The 18,645-nt window shown below is 42.5% G+C and overlaps 1 protein-coding gene across 1 annotated transcript in view; it reads left to right on the top strand.

Annotated features, from left to right (window-relative positions):
* ELOVL4 (ELOVL fatty acid elongase 4) overlaps positions 1-18,645 on the top strand; it is a 47,701-nt gene that overhangs the window by 15,818 nt on the left and 13,238 nt on the right. Inside the window, exons 2-3 of the mRNA XM_082216975.1 lie at positions 10,896-11,083; positions 14,808-14,888. Of these exons, the coding sequence (XP_082073101.1) occupies positions 10,896-11,083; positions 14,808-14,888 (269 nt within the window). The remainder of the gene's footprint in view (positions 1-10,895; positions 11,084-14,807; positions 14,889-18,645) is intronic.

An 18,645-nucleotide genomic window follows, 5' to 3' on the forward strand; every position in this document is an offset into this window, starting at 1 on the left:
GTCCTGTGTGATACAAGGGCTTAGACCCAGACATAGACTATTGGCAGTTTCTGCAATTTAACCTGTTGCATCCCTAATCTGTGTGATGGAAATAAAACAGATTATCAAAATAGATAGGCGAAAGGGAGCCATTGTTTAGTTTCAGTGTTGACTTGATACGCTCACATGACACCTTGTGGAAGCAAAACTGAAATCTGTATGTGGCTGTAAGGCATCGTCATGTATCTGAACACGGGATTTGTTCATTCTTGTTTTATGGGGCATCCATAAGATGTTGTCCTCCTGTGTTTTTCACTGCGCTTCTTCTGACTTTTGTGAGATTGTGGAAAATCTGTCTTGAAAAGGAAAAGAAAGGAACAATAACATAACACCTGTATAGATAGATAGATAATTCATAACACCATCCCTAAGTCCTTTCTCAGAGTGCTTTCAAATAGGGGCTTTGTATTGCAGGTCATTGAGATATTTAAAAAAATGTGTTGTTGCAGCATGTCAGATTTTCCTGGGAAAGGGGAAATCCTGATTAAATGGGGTAGGATTGAATATGGGCTGGCGTTTTAATGCTGATGATGTCATGTGGCTGCTGCAATGAATTTGCATACATAAGGAACACCTGTCCCACAATAAATACCTGCCTTGAAGCACCTTTAGAGTCTCGTTTTTGTTGTATTCAGTGATACATCAGGCAGATTAACCCATCACCACTCCTTTCCAACCCAGGGACATTTTGTCACCCATTTTGGATGGCATTTATGGTTAATCTTTTACAAAGTGCTAAACAAAAAATAGGCATTGGTATCAAAGGTGAAACTGACCTTTAAGACTTTAGTCTTAAAATGCTTATATGGGGTTATGTCCCACTTGGGAAATAAAACGGAACCTGCTTCTGAGTAAACATATATTGGGTTGCACTTCCATAGGGACTGCCATTTTTCACCATCCTTCTCCCCAATTATTCTCTGCTATTTCTTATGGCTTTTTGCTGCCGTATGCAGCCTAAAGGACTTATACTACTAAGACTGCACATCGAGCTCTCATTTCTTCTCGAAACTTATTTTTTCTATTTGTTTGTTTGTTTGTTTGTTTTTATTTAACAAAATTTATATACTGCTTGATTGTAAAGAACCTCTGAGTGGTTTCCAGAAAAAAGTAAAACCTTAAAATTATCAGTAAAAACAGCTAACAACAGATATTTGAAAACATTCAAAAGATAGTTAAAATCAACAGTAAAACTAAGAAGAGATTAAAGCACATGTCAGCATTCCATGTGTCTGGATAGGTTTGCCTAAACAAAAATATTTGTTTATATTTTTGATATATTTTGTTGATATAGTAAGGGCGCCTACCTGATGTGAATAAGCAAAGGAGACCTTACCTTTCTTCCATCATGGGATCAAAAAAGGGGGGGGGGATTTTTATGTATGAAGAGAGAATGAGGCAAGGCCACAAGGCTGTGCTCCAACAGGCAGTGAAGCCTATACAGTGGTACCTTGGGTTAAGTACTTAATTCGTTCCGGAGGTCCGTTCTTAACCTGAAACTGTGCTTAACTTGAAGCACCACTTTAGCTAATGGGTCCTCCTGCTGCCGCCGCGCCGCCAGAGCACGATTTCTGTTCTTATCCTGAAGCAAAGTTCTTAACCTGAAGCACTGTTTCTGGGTTAGCTGAGTGTGTAACCTGAAGCATATGTAACCCAAGGTACCACTGTATTTATCTGCCTCTGGAGAGAAAAGGAGTAAAGCAGAAAGACTTTGAGCCACAGAAAAGGAGGTGGTTGGTTGCACCTCACTTCAGGATCCTTAGGACTGATTTAAATAATGAAAACAGTTTGTGATGTTCCTGTGGCGAGGTTGCAGCCATGTCGAGAACAGGACTCAGAAGAATGGTAGAGGAATGTTCTTAGCCTAGCAGCAATGTTCTCAGTAGAAAGTATCTGCAATGTATCCCACAGGGAAGGTTGCTTATTTTATGAGGAAACCTTGCAACAGATCTGCCTTAATAACATAAAGCAGCAATCGCAACTAGGACTTGCTACATAGTTTCCAGTTAGTTCTTGCAGAGTTTTATGGCGAACCACACCCAAGGAGGGGATTTTCTGTTACTGATCAAGCTTATCTTTTTCTTAGAGACTGGCCATGCACAATACATACGGTACCTCTTGATAAGATTTTTGTGATACATTTCTTACAAGCGCAGAGTTAACAGCACTATGATTGCAACAACAAAAATTTGCATATTAATATAAAACAGGGCAGGAATCTACTCAATTTGTTCTCTAAAACTAAAAGTGATGTAAGATAACAGCCAATAAATTTAGAAAAAAAGTTCTATTGCAAGAAACAAAGCCAAAAAAAAGAAAAAGGGAAGGGTGTTATACACTTGGAAAAGTATTGGCAGGTTCCTCAAAGTTCTCACTATAGCCTTTTGCCTCTGTTGTTTCAATGTTTCTCTACAGTTTATCCTGTACTGCCATAAATTTGTCAGTCTTTGTCAAGGATGGCTAACCCTTTACTGGACTGAGGGGCACATTTAGTCTTGGACAATCCTCTGGGGGCACATCACAATAGCAAAGGTAGGGCCAAAAGCAGATGGAGCTGCTATACACGTAGGGTGGGATTTGATGAGTCCCATCAAGGGAAGCCTGTACAAGGACTTCTGCTTGCACAGTGAGGCTTCCCTGGCTCTCCTCTCTCCATGTGTCCCCCAAACTCCTGCAATTGGCTCTTTTGTGAAATAAAGTGGTCTACTAAGTGCATCCCCAATGGAATTAAATACCAGCATCTAAGGACCTAGACTTTTACCTTAATTCCTAATACAGTGGTACCTCGGGTTAAGAACTTAATTCATTCTGGAGGTCCGTTCTTAACCTGAAACTGTTCTTAACCTGAAGCACCACTTTAGCTAATAATAGGGCCTCCCACTGCCGCCACGCGATTTCTGTTCTCATCCTGAAGCAAAGTTCTTAACCCGAGGTACTATTTCTGGGTTAGCGGAGTCTGTAACCTGAAGCTTCTGTAACCTGAAGTGTCTGTAACCTGAGGTACCACTGTAGATTATATCTGGGATCTGCTTCTCCCCCCCCCCTCCAGAATGTAAATAGGATTTTTCAGTTCATTTCCTCATGGGAGGGATGTTTTAAACTTGTACTGAAAGAGGGAAATGGGTGATAACATTTGTTCTATGATTTCTAAGAGTGGATTTTATGAGATAACTTGCTACTGGGGGTGCAAGAAAGCAGCTGTTTCCCATTCTGACCTGTATTTGTCAAAGTCAGCATTTTTTCTATTCCACTACAGTTTGTTTCTTCCAACTACTAGGTTGTTCATCTCATTGTTTGCTATTTAACGTAAGTTTCATAATTTACGTAAACTTTTGTGTAATTTACATTCATTTCAATAAAAAGGAAATGCCAAAACAAAATTTAAATAGTTATTCATCACATACCATTTCAAAAATCCACAAGAATGTGTGTGACCACAGATGAACATGCAAACTGCAGCCATTTTTTCAAAACCCCCCCCCCCCATTTTTTGTCAGAATACTCTGACATCCCTACGTGATACCAATCCTATATTTTTCAGTCTTTTGGGGTGGTATTCACTTACCAATGGTTCTTCATAGTTATTTTGTTCCATTTGCACCAGAGAATGTTTAGGGTTTTGTATTAAGTGATCCAATTCATAGGCATAAGGTAGAATCCCCCAAATCTTCAAATTCTCTTTTTATATATATATATATATATGAGGTGTTTTATTGCTTTTTCACATATACAGTGGTACCTCGGGTTAAGTACTTAATTCGTTCCGGAGGTCTGTTCTTAACCTGAAACTGTTCTTAACCTGAAGCACCACTTTAGCTAAAGGGGCCTCCTGCTGCTGCCGCGCCGCCAGAGCATGATTTCTGTTCTCATCCTGAAGCGAAGTTCTTAACCTGAAGCACTATTTCTGCGTTAACAGAGTCTGTAACCTGAAGCGTATGTAACCTGAGGTACCGCTGTAATAAACATAATTTAAAATAGCTTTTTTTTAAAGTCTTGATATGTTTCTATGCTAGATATAATCATTGCAATCAAACTTATAAAAGGTGTTGGATATAGTAGCTGATATGATATGGAACAGAAATATGAAATTATGTAGTGCTATCATTTTTACAGCTGTGGTTCTGCTGGACCAGAACAATTTGTAAGTTTCTGGTTCTTCTTAAGTCATTTTGGCTCATTGTCTGGGATAATGATGGAACACTTCCTTGTAATGTGGGTTTTTCAAAGCTTTATATCCACTGAATTTTAATTTATCTTTGTTTTGTTTCTTGGTCCATTCCCCCCCCCCCGACAGTCGTATTTAAAACTTGGAATTAACTTGGAATTTGTACACTTTGCTGGGTGTTGCCTCTTGGTCTTGCATGTCTAAATATCCCCACACTTAAGCTTAACTGGTCTGACAAGGGCTTGAAAATCAGAAATTTGTTAAGGAATCTCCCAAGTCTGTTTGTGTGAGGAGAAGGGTGATAGCTCAGCTGGTTAGAGCGTGGTGCTGGTAATGCCAAGGTTGCGGGTTCGATCCCCGTATGGGACAACTGCATTTGCCTGTCTTTGCAGGGGGTTGGACTAGATGATCCTCAGGGTCCCTTCTAACTCTATGATAAGATCAGCATAAGATCTGTTGCTCTTTGCACTTCACGTTATGATTTTTGTGTGCAAAGAGCTTCAACCTTGTCTAATGGGACAAGAGAGATAGGCATTCAAAAAGAGGAGCACAGTACAGCACTGTGAACTGTGAATGCACATTGTCCTCTCTTTAAAAAAAAGAATATGTTTGTGTGTCAGTAGCATAACTTTGAATCAAACACTGCTATGCTTCAGACACTGTGGGACCTCTTGGCCACAGCCACATTTTCCTCTCTTTACTCATGTAGGGGACTGAAGAGCCCTGCAGATACTTCTCTGAGGCAGGAGGAGGTTGTCCTGCTCAGCAGTAGGACGTGGAAGGAGGTAGCAGAGGCAGCACATGGAGCAGTCTAGCAAGGCACCTCCTCTCCTGTGGTCTGGCAAAAAGTATTGTTGCATATACCCCAATCCCTGGCAGTGGCAGATTCATGGGAGGCAGCACACACCTCAGGCTTGGTTTCCTTGGAATGATGGTCTCTGAAGATGGTGGTGTCTTTGTGCAATATGTTTTTATTTATTTCTACATATTTGTATCAAGGGGACACGGGTGGTGCTGTGGTCTAAACCACAGAGCCTAGGGCTTGCTGATCAGAAGGTCGGCGGTTCGAATCCCCGTGACGGGGTGAGCGCCCGTTGTTTGGTCCCAGCTCCTGCCCATCTAGCAGTTCGAAAGCACGTCAAGTGCAAGTAGATGAATAGGTACCAATCCGGTGGGAAGGTAGACGGCGTTTCCATGCGCTGCTCTGGTTCGCCAGAATCGGCTTAGTCATGCTGGCCACGTGATCCGGAAGCTGTCTGCAGACAAACACCAGCTTCCTCGGCCTTTAGAGCAAGATGAGCACGCAACCCCAGAGTCGTCCGCAACTGGACCTAACGGTCAGGGGGACCTTTACCTTTTTTACATCTTTGTATCATGCTGTAATGACAGTCTTTACTGCTAGGGGGCACATGAGGCACATGTTGTTGTTTAGTCGTTTAGTCGTGTCCGACTCTTCGTGACCCCATGGACCAGAGCACGCCAGGCACTTCTGTCCTCCACTGCCTCCCGCAGTTTGATCAAACTCATGCTAGTAGCTTCAAGAACACCATCCAACCATCTCATTCTCTGTCGTCCCCTTCTCCTTGTGCCCTCCATCTTTCCCAACATCAGGGTCTTTTCCAGGGAGTCCTCTCTTCTCATGAGGTGGCCAAAGTATTGGAGCCTCAGCTTCACGATCTGTCCTTCCAGTGAGCACTCAGGGCTGATTTCCTTCAGAATGGAGAGGTTTGATCTTCTTGCAGTCCATGGGACTCTCAAGAGTCTCCTCCAGCACCATAATTCAAAAGCATCAATTCTTCGGCGATCAGCCTTCTTTATGGTCCAGCTCTCACTTCCATACATCACTACTGGGAAAACCATGGCTTTTACTATACGGACCTTTGTTGGCAAGGTGATGTCTCTGCTTTTTAAGATGTTGTCTAGGTTTGCCATCGCCTTTCTCCCAAGGAGCAGGCGTCTTTTAATTTCGTGACTGCTGTCACCATCTGCACTGATCATGGAGCCCAAGAAAGTAAAATCTCTCACTGCCTCCATTTCTTCCCCATCTATTTGCCAGGAGGTGATGGGCCCAGTGGCCATGATCTTCGTTTTTTTGATGTTGAGCTTCAGACCATATTTTGCGCTCTCCTCTTTCACCCTCATTAAAAGGTTCTTTAATTCCTCTTCACTTTCTGCCATCAAGGTTGTGTCATCTGCATATCTGAGGTTGTTGATATTTCTTCCGGCAATCTTAATTCCGGCTTGGGATTCATCCAGCCCAGCCTTTCGCATGATGAATTCTGCATATAAGTTAAATAAGCAGGGAGACAATATACAGCCTTGCCGTACTCCTTTCCCAATTTGGAACCAATCAGTTGTTCCATATCCAGTTCTAACTGTAGCTTCTTGTCCCACATAGAGATTTCGCAGGAGACAGATGAGGTGATCAGGCACTCCCATTTCTTTAAGAACTTGCCATAGTTTGCTGTGGTCAACACAGTCAAAGGCTTTTGCATAGTCAATGAAGCAGAAGTAGATGTCTTTCTGGAACTCTCTAGCTTTCTCCATAATCCTGCCAAAACTTGGAATCTGACTTGCAGGAATTCACCTCAGAGCCCAAATGGGTCTCCTTAGGAGAAGAACGGGAAAGGGGAGGTGCTGTCATTTACCTGCTGAGGGGACTCTTCTCCCTCCCTCCCTCCCTCCCTTACTCCCTGGCACCAAGGGAGGTTTTCTTGGCAGGGGAGAGAGAGAAAGAGAAAAAATGAAAGAGAAAAAGGGAGAGGAGAAATTTTGTTGTCCTTTTGCAGGGGGAGAGGGTGGTCTTGGGGTTGATGGGGAGATGCATCATTGTCCTTTTGGCGGGAAGCTGAGGATGGGGGAGACGGTATGTGGAAGTTGGGGGGATATGTGGTGACTCTTTTATAGGTTCAGAAGCTGAGGAATGAAGAACATACTGTGGTCTTGGAGAGGGAAACAGAAATGGAGAAGGGAGATGGACCTGAGGGGAAACTAAGGCAGACGAATGGGGGATATTGTGGTTGTGGATAGGGAAACTGAGGCAAGAAGAAAGGGTTGGTGAGTAGAGTGTGCAGGGGGGCACCCTGTATTACACATATATATTCAAGCCGCGCATCAGTTGGAAGAGCCCACTACATTAACGCTCCCACAGAGGCCCTCCAAAGCCATGGCTTTGAATTCAGCGCAGAGATCAAGCCAAGCCTCTGTGTCTCTTCCCAGCCCATTTCAAGACAAGTCTGGTCTGTTGTTCTCTTGGTGAGACACTTGCTGATGATGCCACCCACTGCTGGTGTAGGGGGCAAGGCATGCCCTCCTTAGTCCACCTTCTGGAAGCTTCTTCAACTGGTAGTTTCTGGGTGGCAACCAATCACAAACCTACTTAACAGACTTGGCTGGATACCTTCACTTGACAAAGAGACTGGTTTCGCTACTTCAGCAGCCTCTTTTACTATTATTACTATTATTAAACATAATCCCGTTTTACAAGCTGTAAACAACCAAAGCTAACATCTAGACCAGCCTTCCAGCCATAACACTGTTCACCTGCCCCCTCAACTGCCGCCTCTTGTCTGTTAATGCTGGGGCGTGTGGAATGTCTCCTCTCATCTCAGGCAGGTAACACTGGGGCAATTTATTCTGCAACAGGAGGAAGGAGTGGAGGAGTTAGCAGTGCTCTGTCTTACTGCTTTTCAGTTTGATTGCTGTACTACAAACATATGCCTGTTCAAAAGCACATTCAGTGTGCATTAGCAGTCCTTATTTCAATATGGATCTATCCAAGCTTTTGCAAGACAGATCTGGATGAAATCTTGAATTGTCCTGTTCCTGACCATTTTACCATTCTAACTCGCAACCTATCAGAGCCCTTTTATATGTATCTCTCTCTCTTTCGTGTTCACTATAAATTTACATCGCTGAATTTGTGTACACAAAATTAAAATATGTTAATATTATAAATTTTAGGCCACCTTAGAACCCTTAACAGAAAAAAAAGTACAGTGGTACCTCAGGTTAAGTACTTAATTCGTTCCAGAGGTCTGTTCTTAACCTGAAACTGTTCTTAAGCTGAAGCACCACTTTAGCTAATGGGGCCTCCCACTGCTGCTGCGCTGCCAGAGCTCAATTTCTTTTCTCATCCTGAAGCAAAGTTCTTAACCCGAGGTAATGTCTCTGGGTTAGCGGAGTCAGGTTAGCGGAGTAACCTGAAGCGTATGTAACCCAAGGTACCACTGTATATAAATTAGGGAGGTAAGAAGGCACCCCTTTCCATTCTGCCCCAGATCCCCACATGCAGCACTGCCTCTGTTGCGCTGCAGTTTGTCTTCCACACAAACTGCACTATTTGTTTCATTGTTCACCATAGCAATATTATGTCATCTGTGTCATAGCGTTATTCCACCCCATTCATTTTAGTGTGAAGGAAACACAATGCAAATGGAGAGAAAGCATGATCAATTATCTATTGCTTGCAGGCTAAAAGCAACTATGCCAGTTGTTCACTGGACTGAGTTCCATTTTGGACACAGGCTAAATAAACAATCACTAGCAATTTCTGCTCCTGTTTTTGTCATGATCCCTAATATAAATAAAATAAAGAAAGGAAAGGCACTCATTTATTTGCTTGCAGAAGCCAATAAAATAAAATAAAACCAAAGCTTCGCTGCAAGGTCTCCATGGCATTCTGAATGCCTGTCCTTTTTTTAAAAGAAACTTTGCATAGTGCATCAATTTTCTTGCACTTGACACAGGTGCAATTACAGAACTTTAACTATTTAACTCAAGCATCACTCTGAGAAGGCGGAAGCAGATGCATATCAGAAATAGGTGAATACTAATTCATTCAGGCCCCAAGGGACTGCTGGAGCAGACATACTCTTGTTGCTTCCATTGCTTTGCATTTCTGTGGCCCGGGGGGTGGGGTGGGGTGTATTGATATCCTTTTGTTTTTCCTTTCATTTTATTATGTATTTTGTTTTCTCATTTTGTATTTTCCTGTTGTGAACTGCTCTGGGATCTTTGGATGAAGGGCGGTATGCAAATTTAATAAATAATAATAGTATTTTATGTCATTTTGTGCTGCTTGGGTTCCCACCCATGCCCACCCCACCTCTCAGCGCTGCCTCATTAAAGCAGTGTTTCTTTATCCCTACTGGATGCAGGCAGCATGAATGTCCCTTTCTTTACTTTTAGTTTCAGAGTTATTAACAAAATTTGTCATTTTTATAGCAAGTCCAATGCCCAAGCGTTGTTCCACATCAGTTTTCTGTTTGTTCTTTTCAGCTGTTTTTCATGTTTCCCCATAGATTCCTCTCTTCTATGAAAAGCCCAATGGACCATAGGTTGGGGGTGGGGATGGGGAAAGCAATGCACATTGTTTGTGCTTTGAATTAGTCAATTACTTGTACTCAGTGTTGTTTTTTCAGGGGTTACACTTTCTAGGAAAAGAGCGCTGCTTGTACTGCAGACAGCTAGGGCATTTGGTGTTTATGTTTGCGTGTTTTTCATAAAATAAACACACACACACACACATATATATGGCAATCAGATAAGAAACAGCTATTAGTTCACAACTGAGATATCTCTAGAGTTACTATACAGTGGTACCTTGGTTCTTGAACTTAATCCATTCCAGGAGTCTATTCGACTCCCGAAACCGTTAGCAAACCAAGACGTGGCTTCCCCTTGAGCGCAGGAAGCTCCTGCAGCCAATCGGAAGCTGCGTTTTGGTTTGCTAACGATTTCGGGAGTCGAACGGACTCCCGGAATGGATTAAGTTCAAGAATGTTCAGCTTCCAAAAAACGTTCACAAACCAGAACACTCACTTGCGGGTTTGCGGCGTTCAGGAGCCAATTTGTTCGGCAGCTAAGTCATTTGAGAACCAAGGTACGACTGTACATACTTTTAGAAGGCACTGCCTGCCTTCAGCTATCTGGGGCTGATTCAGTTTGAATGATGCCTGCCCCTTCATCTGTCCTAGGGGCATGGTGGGGAGCAAGTATGCGCCTCCCCCCCCCCACAGCCCCAGTGAGACTGTCCCAGTTCCCATGAGGGGATTGCATACTTGACAGGATCAACATGCATAAATTCTAATGTGCAAGGGCCTCAATCATGTGGTGGATTGACATATTGGATTTTATACACCTACGTCTCATTTAAATGTTCTTACAGATAGCGATAAAACATTTTTAAAAGGCTACAGATACCACAGCTATATTAAAAAACAACTATCAGCAGAATCAAAGTTAAGAAATAAGATGTGAAAGGTAACTGCCCACCACCACCCTGTGAGCAGCCAAGGATTTCAGAGGAGGGATCTGTGGGTGAAGAAGGAAGGCACACTCTTGCTTCCTACCATGTGTGTGACCCATGTTGTGAAAATATACTTTACGCTGACTAGCACTGATTCTAAATATCAAGTATTCTTACTGTTTATTTTGACTGTGGGAAGCACAAGGCTGATGTTATCCAGCTGGAACTTTAAACAATGTAATTTACTTTACAACTGGTAATAGAAACAGAAAGTGTTTTAACGACTTGTTTGGCTTAATTGTATATAGGCACATTTTTATCATAATGTTATACAAGGTGTAACACTGCAGTTATACCAATGAATCTTATTTAACTGAAAGCTTTTTGCAAATTTAAATGAGAAAGCATGTTCTCAATAATTTCTTGTCTGTTTTTTCCTAGACAAACGCGTTGATGACTGGCCCTTGATGCAGTCTCCATTTCCCACATTGGCTATAAGTACTCTTTACCTCCTCACTGTTTGGCTTGGTCCCAAATGGATGAAGACAAGGGAGCCTTTCCAGTTCCGCTCATTATTGATTTTTTACAACTTTGGAATGGTTCTACTTAACTTCTATATTTTCAAAGAGGTACCACTCTTTTTACATATATGATTTGCTATTTACAGTTCAGAATTTTGTAGTGGTTTTTATTTGTTGTGAAAAGCAAATGTGTCTTCAGGTATATTTGAATCAAACTGTTGATTAATGTGTTTTACTCTTCATAAATTCTTTAATTTGCCACAAAATACCTTTGGGGTCATTACATTGGCTTTTGTTTTTGTCTCTGTGTGTGATTTAACACTGGAATGATTTGACTTTGTATACATTAGGTTCTGCTGAAGGTTGCATTCATAAAAGCTAAGAAACTGAGCGGCAAACTATGCCACAATGTCAAATCAGGAGAATAAATAGTTCTACAAATTCTTTAAAGATGGCTCTCTAGGGTGTGGACAGAGGACTTATCTCTTGTCCTCAGCATTGAGCACAACAGTGCTAGGATTGGGAGACGGAGCCTTGGCAGATTGCTGGGCCGGATTTGGGCCACTTTGAGTTTGCCTGGTAAGAAACCATCAACCAGGGCGTATCTCTTGAGTAGAGATGTTATATGCTGACAGGGTCTCAATTATGTCAGCAATTGTTCTGTAGCGTTCTGCACTTACTGTAGTTTCCAGGTCAATCACAAGGAAAGCCCTACATAGAGTGCATTGTGGCAATCCAAATTTGAAGTCACCAGTGCCTGAACTACTATGATCAAGCTCTCCTGGTCCAGGAATGGACATAGCTGTTGTACAGAGCCTCTGTTTTGCCATGATTCAACTTCAGCTTATTTTCCCTCATCCATCCCACCAATGTGTCTTGGCACTGGTGCAAGGCCTCTCCTGATTCAAATAGAGTTGAGTGTTGTCAGCCTACTTGCTAACACCTTGTCCCCAAACTCCTAATTACTGTTCCCTGTGACTAAAAAAGGTAAAGAACCCCTGACAATTAAGTCCAGTCACAGACGACTCTGGGGTTGGGGCACTCATCTCGCTTTACAGGCTGAGGGAGCCGGCGTTTGTCTGCAGACAGTTTTTCCGGGTCATGTGGCCAGCATAACTAAGCCGCTTCTGGCTCAATGGAACACCGAAACCAGAGCAGCACACCGAAACGCCTGTGGCTACACTACATATAAATTTGTAATAGCATTGGAGATAAAATAGTTCCAATGCCAGTGCCAAAGCAATCTCTCGATGCTATTCTCTGGACTCAGTCCCATAGGTAAGACCAAAACCACTGTAGCACAGTGACCCCAATTCCCATTTCATAGAGGTGATCTAGGAGAATATCATGGTGATGTCAGTATCTCAGCTCACAGTCAGAGGTAAACTGGCCTCCCCCGGGCAATTGAGCTGGATACTTGTTTACCTTCCATCTGCTACTCCCGGCAGGCTAGGTCGTAAACCGGCGATTCTCCTCATTAGATGTGAAGAGAACACACCCTCTGCTTCACTGTTTCTCTCCCTCCCTGCATTCCTCCCCAGGGAGGGGAAATGAGACAGACAGGAGTCCTATTTACATGTTTTATTCCTGTCATTCAGCAGTACATAGGAAACGTGACTGCACCCTTCAGACTCCATCAGAAGAGTCACAGCTCCTCCCCTGTACTTCCAGCACAGGTCAGATGACACTCTGAGCTAACATCCGGTGCTCAGTACAGAGAATAGACTCCTCCTTTTTGCCAACAGTACAGTTGCAAACCACAACATCCTGTTTTGCATTCCAGCCATCTGGAGCTGGCTTTTGCATTGCTGCTTTTATCCAACAGGTGAATGGTACTGAAAGCTGCATGGTCTCTGTAAAGGGTATCCTTCAGGGCAACCAAGGCAGACTCAGTCCTAGGTCTGAAACCAGACTTGCCTGAATCTAAATAATTGTTTTAGAAAATATAAAGAATGCATTAATAATGATCTAAGATGCAGAGAGAGATTCGCTTTGATTTGGAGAATGTTGAGCACCGTAAAAGGTTGCACTTGCAGAATAACCTTTATAGTAGGATAGGAGAGCTGAAAAAAATTCTTATCAGGCAATCAATGTGGCCCTTTGTTTTCAAAATGGGAAGATGAGTCTAAAAAGCCCTGGACATAAATTTTCACAGCCCTTTAGTGGCTATGGTGGCTCATTTACCAGAAGTAATGTATTTAGTGTTAACTCTGGAAGTACTTAATTCTGATCAAACTAAGCCTCCTAGAACAAGTGCCTCCTGTGTCCCAGGCTTTTTAGACTTGTCCACCCATGTACTATCTAAAACCAAAGGGGCGCATTGGTTGCCAGGTGTGAAATATATTGCCATTGTTTGCAGCTCTCCTACCCCACCATTTAACTCTGGGGGGACTCTCCCTCTTTCTTAGACTTTCCATCTTGCTGCTCTGCTGAGTTGAGTGCTCTGTATGCTTGTCCTAACACCTGGTACATGATGGGCTGAATTGGTGACATACTTACTTTAAAGCAATTTGTAACAGTTGAAATTAACAAGACAACTATTTGATAGGACTGTGAATCCCAATTTCATTTCTTCTCCTCAAGATCATTATTGTAATACTGTACCTTCGGAAAATTAAATTGAAATATTTCAATAGCTATTATCATTATTTTGGAGATTATCTCAATTGGGAGAAATTCTTCTTTAGGCTAGTTTTCAAAAGTCAGTTCTACAAATCCTCCCCAAAACTGTATTCAACGCTGTTGCAGTTCAACGATGAAGCAGAGAAATTTTGTAAATATAATCCCATCTGTTAATATTGGGTACAGAACCATAATCAAACACTTCATCCTTCCAACAGAAAAGCCAAATGGTTTTATGGTCCAGCAAAGTTAAGATTATACCCGGCCCTGTATGGGAGCACTCTAAATTATGCGCAGTCTATAAGCCACTTGTGAAAGTTTTATTGAAGCAAACTTGAATTGGAGATATTAAATAGCTAGCCAATAATGGAAGAAGGTGTCTTCAGAATTTCTATTTATTTTATAGTTTGTTTTGTTGTTTTGCAGGCTTAGAGTTAGTTGACTGTGGTTTGATGCCTGAATGAGGGACGCTATGAAATGAGAAGTTAATTTTTTTAATTTGCCTTTTCGATTTGCACATAAAGGCCACAGGCCAGAACCCTGCCCTTCTGAAGAAGGGGTGGAGTAGCTTCTTATGAGACTCCAGTATGAATGATCCTTAACACCTGCAATGCCACCCTCATGCCTAGTGCATCAGCTTGACAAACCAGTCACTTAAAGGCAAGTCTGCACCTCACCTTGGGACACTAAGCTGCCTAGGCTTGCCTAGGCCCTGTGAGCAGCTCTCTCGTCCTGCTTTTGTTGAGCAATATGGATGCTAGGGACATGGAGAAGAAACAGGCTGCTGGAGGCTGTAAGGCGAGGTGTGTGAGGGCCTCAGTTGGAAGCGAATTGCCACATCACACTGGAGATGAGGCTTTGGGCAGATCCATACCACACATTTAAAGCTCATGGCTTTCTCCAAAGAACCCTGGGAACTCTCGTTTGTTAAGGGGGCTGGGAGCTGTAGTTCTGTGAGGGGGAACTAATAATTCCCAGGATTCCTTGGAAGAATCAGGGGGTTTAAATGTGCATTGAAGGGGATTTAAATGTGCATCTGTCCTTCGCAATAAGAAGGAACATATGGTTAAACTGCAGGCCTTTTACAAGGCACTGTGACCCCTCTTTGTGCCATTTTGCAAAGAAATATTTAAATTAAAGAAGTGATTGCTTTTATGAATAATCGTTAACAAGCCTATGAAACATTAATTTGTGAATTTAACATTTTCAGCTACTTTTGGCATCAAAAGCTCGAGGATACAGCTATATCTGTCAGAGTGTGGATTATTCAGATAATGAATATGAAGTCAGGGTGAGTAGTAACTTACGTCCATTGTGAAGTCTGCCATTTATAACTCAGCTTTTGAATGATTAGCATACTGTGCCAGTTTTCTGCTACTAGTTCTTTTTCTGTTGAGAACAAACTATTACTGATACAAAGCTGTCACAAAACACTTACTTTTTAAAGGACCATGTTACGTTTTACACAAAAAGTGCAGTAAATCTAGACTGGGGCCCTGTGCCAGTTTCCCACCAAAAATAATATCCCACATCTGTAAACAGTGACTTTGAAGAGAGAAATAGCAACTCAGGGGACAATTTTCAGTGGAGCCCTGGATGTGGGCCTTGATGACTGGACCTCTCACAGCTACTCTTCCATGGGAATAACAGTGTCTGGCTTAAGCATGCTAACATGTCGTTTCACCCAAAAATTCATGGTTTGTTGGTTTGTTTTGCTTAAAATCGTGATACAATGTCTTAAGCATATCTGTCATTCTCTATATTTCCAATTCAAGTCATCCCATGCTTGTAGAGACAAAGCCAAAAATGCACAAGTTACATACAAGAAGAAAGATTCAGCAAACTCAAGTTAGGTCTGAGGTTAGCTGATCCTCCAAAAAATCCTTAGGAGGGGGAAATCCCAAATGGGTAAACTCAAATACAGCTAGGCACCTTTCACAGATGAACTAAATGGGATTTGCTTTCTCCACTGTGTTTTTGTTTTGGGGCACCAATTCAGTGGTTTTGATAAGTGCCTCTTGGTCGGACACTGAGCAGTATGTTTGAGTGTCTCAGTGCTGGCATTGAAAAACTTCAGTCTTGTAGACCTATACCTCCGCCACCCCGAAATCCTTTGTAGTTGCTTCTGCTTCTTGAGAGGGAGATTTCTCGCTTGCTCTCTCTGCACACTTGTTCCCCTTCCTGCCTGGCTTCTCTGCCTCTTCTCTGAGCAAGAGGCTCTGATGCTGGTGCAGGATGAGGCTGGTAGTGGCTTAGTGCCCAGGAACCTTCCCCCTGCTCAGCTCTTGCAGTGCAGGTCGATATCATAGCTGGATCCCTGCTAACTCAAACTCGTCTCAGACTATGGCTCTGCTGCTGCTCCCACTATGGAAGGGCCGTAGCTCAGTGGCCGAGCATCTGCTTTGCATGAAAAAGGTCGCAGGTTCAGTCCCCAACATCTCCTGGAAACCTGTAGCTGCTATGTAACTCTGCTGTTGCCTGCAGGAATAAAGGTGTGTTTGAGTTTGGCAAGGGGAAAACTGAAAACATCCAGTGCTGCTGCCAACACCTCTGCCCATTTCCCCACCCCTCCTTCTGAGTTACTGTTGGCACCACATATGATCAAACACAATAATGGATTATTATTACCTGTAGGGGTGTGGTTGTGTATGATGTTAACGATGGTGACAAATTACAGTGGTACCTCGGGATGCGAACGGGATCCATTCCGGAGCCCCGTTCACATCCCGAACACAACGTAAGACGCATCTGCGCGTGCACAGGTCGTGTTTCACCGCTTCTGCGCATGCGCGTGACAGCATTTTGACCGTCTGCGCATGCGCAAGCGGCGAAACCCAGAAGTAACGCACTCCGTTACTTCCGGGTCACCGCGGAGCACAACTCGAAAACGCTCAACCTGAAGCGTACTTATCCCGAGGTATGACTGTACAGGTGTAGTATGTGGCTCTTAGTTGCTTATAACAGTGAGTGCAAATATGCTAAGCTTAGCTATCGTTCTTGCATTTAGCAGACACTTGCTTTTTGGATGCACAAATTGCCAAGGCTCCATGTAGCACTTTGTAGGGTCCCTGCTTCAGTTCAGGGCACCTTGTACAAATCCAACTTCACCTTGGACAAGGCCAGAATCCTTCCCTTTTGGCTAAGGCATCATCACAGTCTTCTGCACACCCATAACACCTACTATAGATAAAAATCATATGACTACTTCATAGTAAGTTGTCTTCATTGACAGTTGTACACTCCTAGCTGAAACACATTTCCTTGCTAGTAAGTGCCAGCTCATGCTCGTCAGTGACCCCATGGTGACTGTTTCTGGGTTACCAGTTAATGGGCCCCAATTACCATTTATTTCTATACAATTTTTATGTCCTGGTTGCGATATGAAGATGCTGCTGCAGGTTACTCCATAGAAAATGAAAGACGCTTTAGGTTGCTCCATAAGAAGCTCTCCCAGGGATGCAGATTCAGATAAAGCTTCAAATGCAAATATTGTTTCACACCTAAGATCAGATGCTGATAATTCAGGCATTTTTAATCTCATGTTTTCAACTCCTCTTTGGGTTTGTGTTGCCGTGGTGAAAATCTCCTGAACCACTGTAGGCAGCCAGTTGGCTTTAATACTAAGTCACAGAACACAAGTGTGAATCTGATCTTTAAAAATAATAACCAAAATTCTGCAGTAACAGCAAGCTGTGTTTTTGATGTAGATGTACAAATAATTTCTGTACATAGCCTCTTGTAAACTGATTTCCAGTTATTTGTGTGAATCCATGAGAGACTGAAAGCTGGAAAACAGATTCAAAATGAGGAGTTCCAGTACTTAGTTATTTATAAATTAACTGTATCAGCTTCTACCAACTGCATTGTATTACATTTAGGGAGGCAACATTTGAGTTTTGTTTCAGCATGTTTTGACGGACCTTAATTCTAGTTGCTATTACGTGAATCTACTGATAAAATCATGGGATTTAGCAACAATAATTTAGTTCCCTCCCTGAAACAAACGAATGACTAGAAGTTTCCTCTCTCCTGTTAATTCTAGTATGTCATACACAGAAGCAGAATTTCCACTTGGCCTCAGTTCAGAAAAACACCTACACTCAAGCACAGATAGCTATCCTTGAGAAATACTATAGGCGCAATCAAGTAGCCTCTGCTGCTATGCAACATTCATTAAGAATTAAAATGAAGAATCTCTCTGCAGCATTGAATAGTCTCCCATGGACCTTGCTCACACTTTAGAAAGGGTTTTAGGGAGTAGTAGACCAATAATGGAACTGTCTTCACAGCAAAGACTTCTGTGAACACTGTAGGCTGAGGAACTTATGATGCTTTGATGTGTGTGTCATCTTTTCAGGCAGAATGTTCACAATATTGGTGATGGTGCGACATGTTCTATGGTGCTAAATATTTGGATCAAGGAAGATGTATGCTTGGATCAAGGACTATATTACTTGTATATTACAGATCTCTGTGTTGTGTTTGTTTTTTTAATATTGACTAAGTGTGATTAATTTTTCTAACTAAAATTTTGCAAATATTGAAATAACTAGGAAGCAAAGACTAGGAAATAATCATCCTTCTTTAACGTTTGTGTCGTGTGGCATTCTGACTCTAAAAGTTCAGCATCCTGCCTTATAATTAAGGGTGGTATTGTAATGCCCTGCCACAACCCAGCAATGTTTCATTGCCTGGTTTGCACATAATGCTAAAGCTAAGCTTGAATAAGCAAGTGTGCTGGTGCACAGTTAGAAAAACATACCCACATCGCTCCTCCTTTACTCCCGCCAGTGCCTCCCTGTCACTGGGAACCAACCCATAGACGCAAACCTAGGCTTGTGATTTATCTTCCCTAAACTACATTCAGTTAGCTAAGAACATGCCTTGGTTGCTACTGATGGTTTGTTTGGAGCAAGACAAACCGCAAGCCCGTGATTTCATGTAATGCTAAGCCAAACCATGGCTTAGCTCATGGTACCGCAGCAACAGCAGAAGCAAGGGAGGGTTGATGGCTACAATTTGCTAAGGGTGCCAACACACTTGCTTAT

The sequence above is a fragment of the Podarcis vaucheri genome (genome assembly GCF_965113315.1).
Source record: "Podarcis vaucheri genome assembly, chromosome: 3".
NCBI lineage: Eukaryota > Metazoa > Chordata > Lepidosauria > Squamata > Lacertidae > Podarcis > Podarcis vaucheri.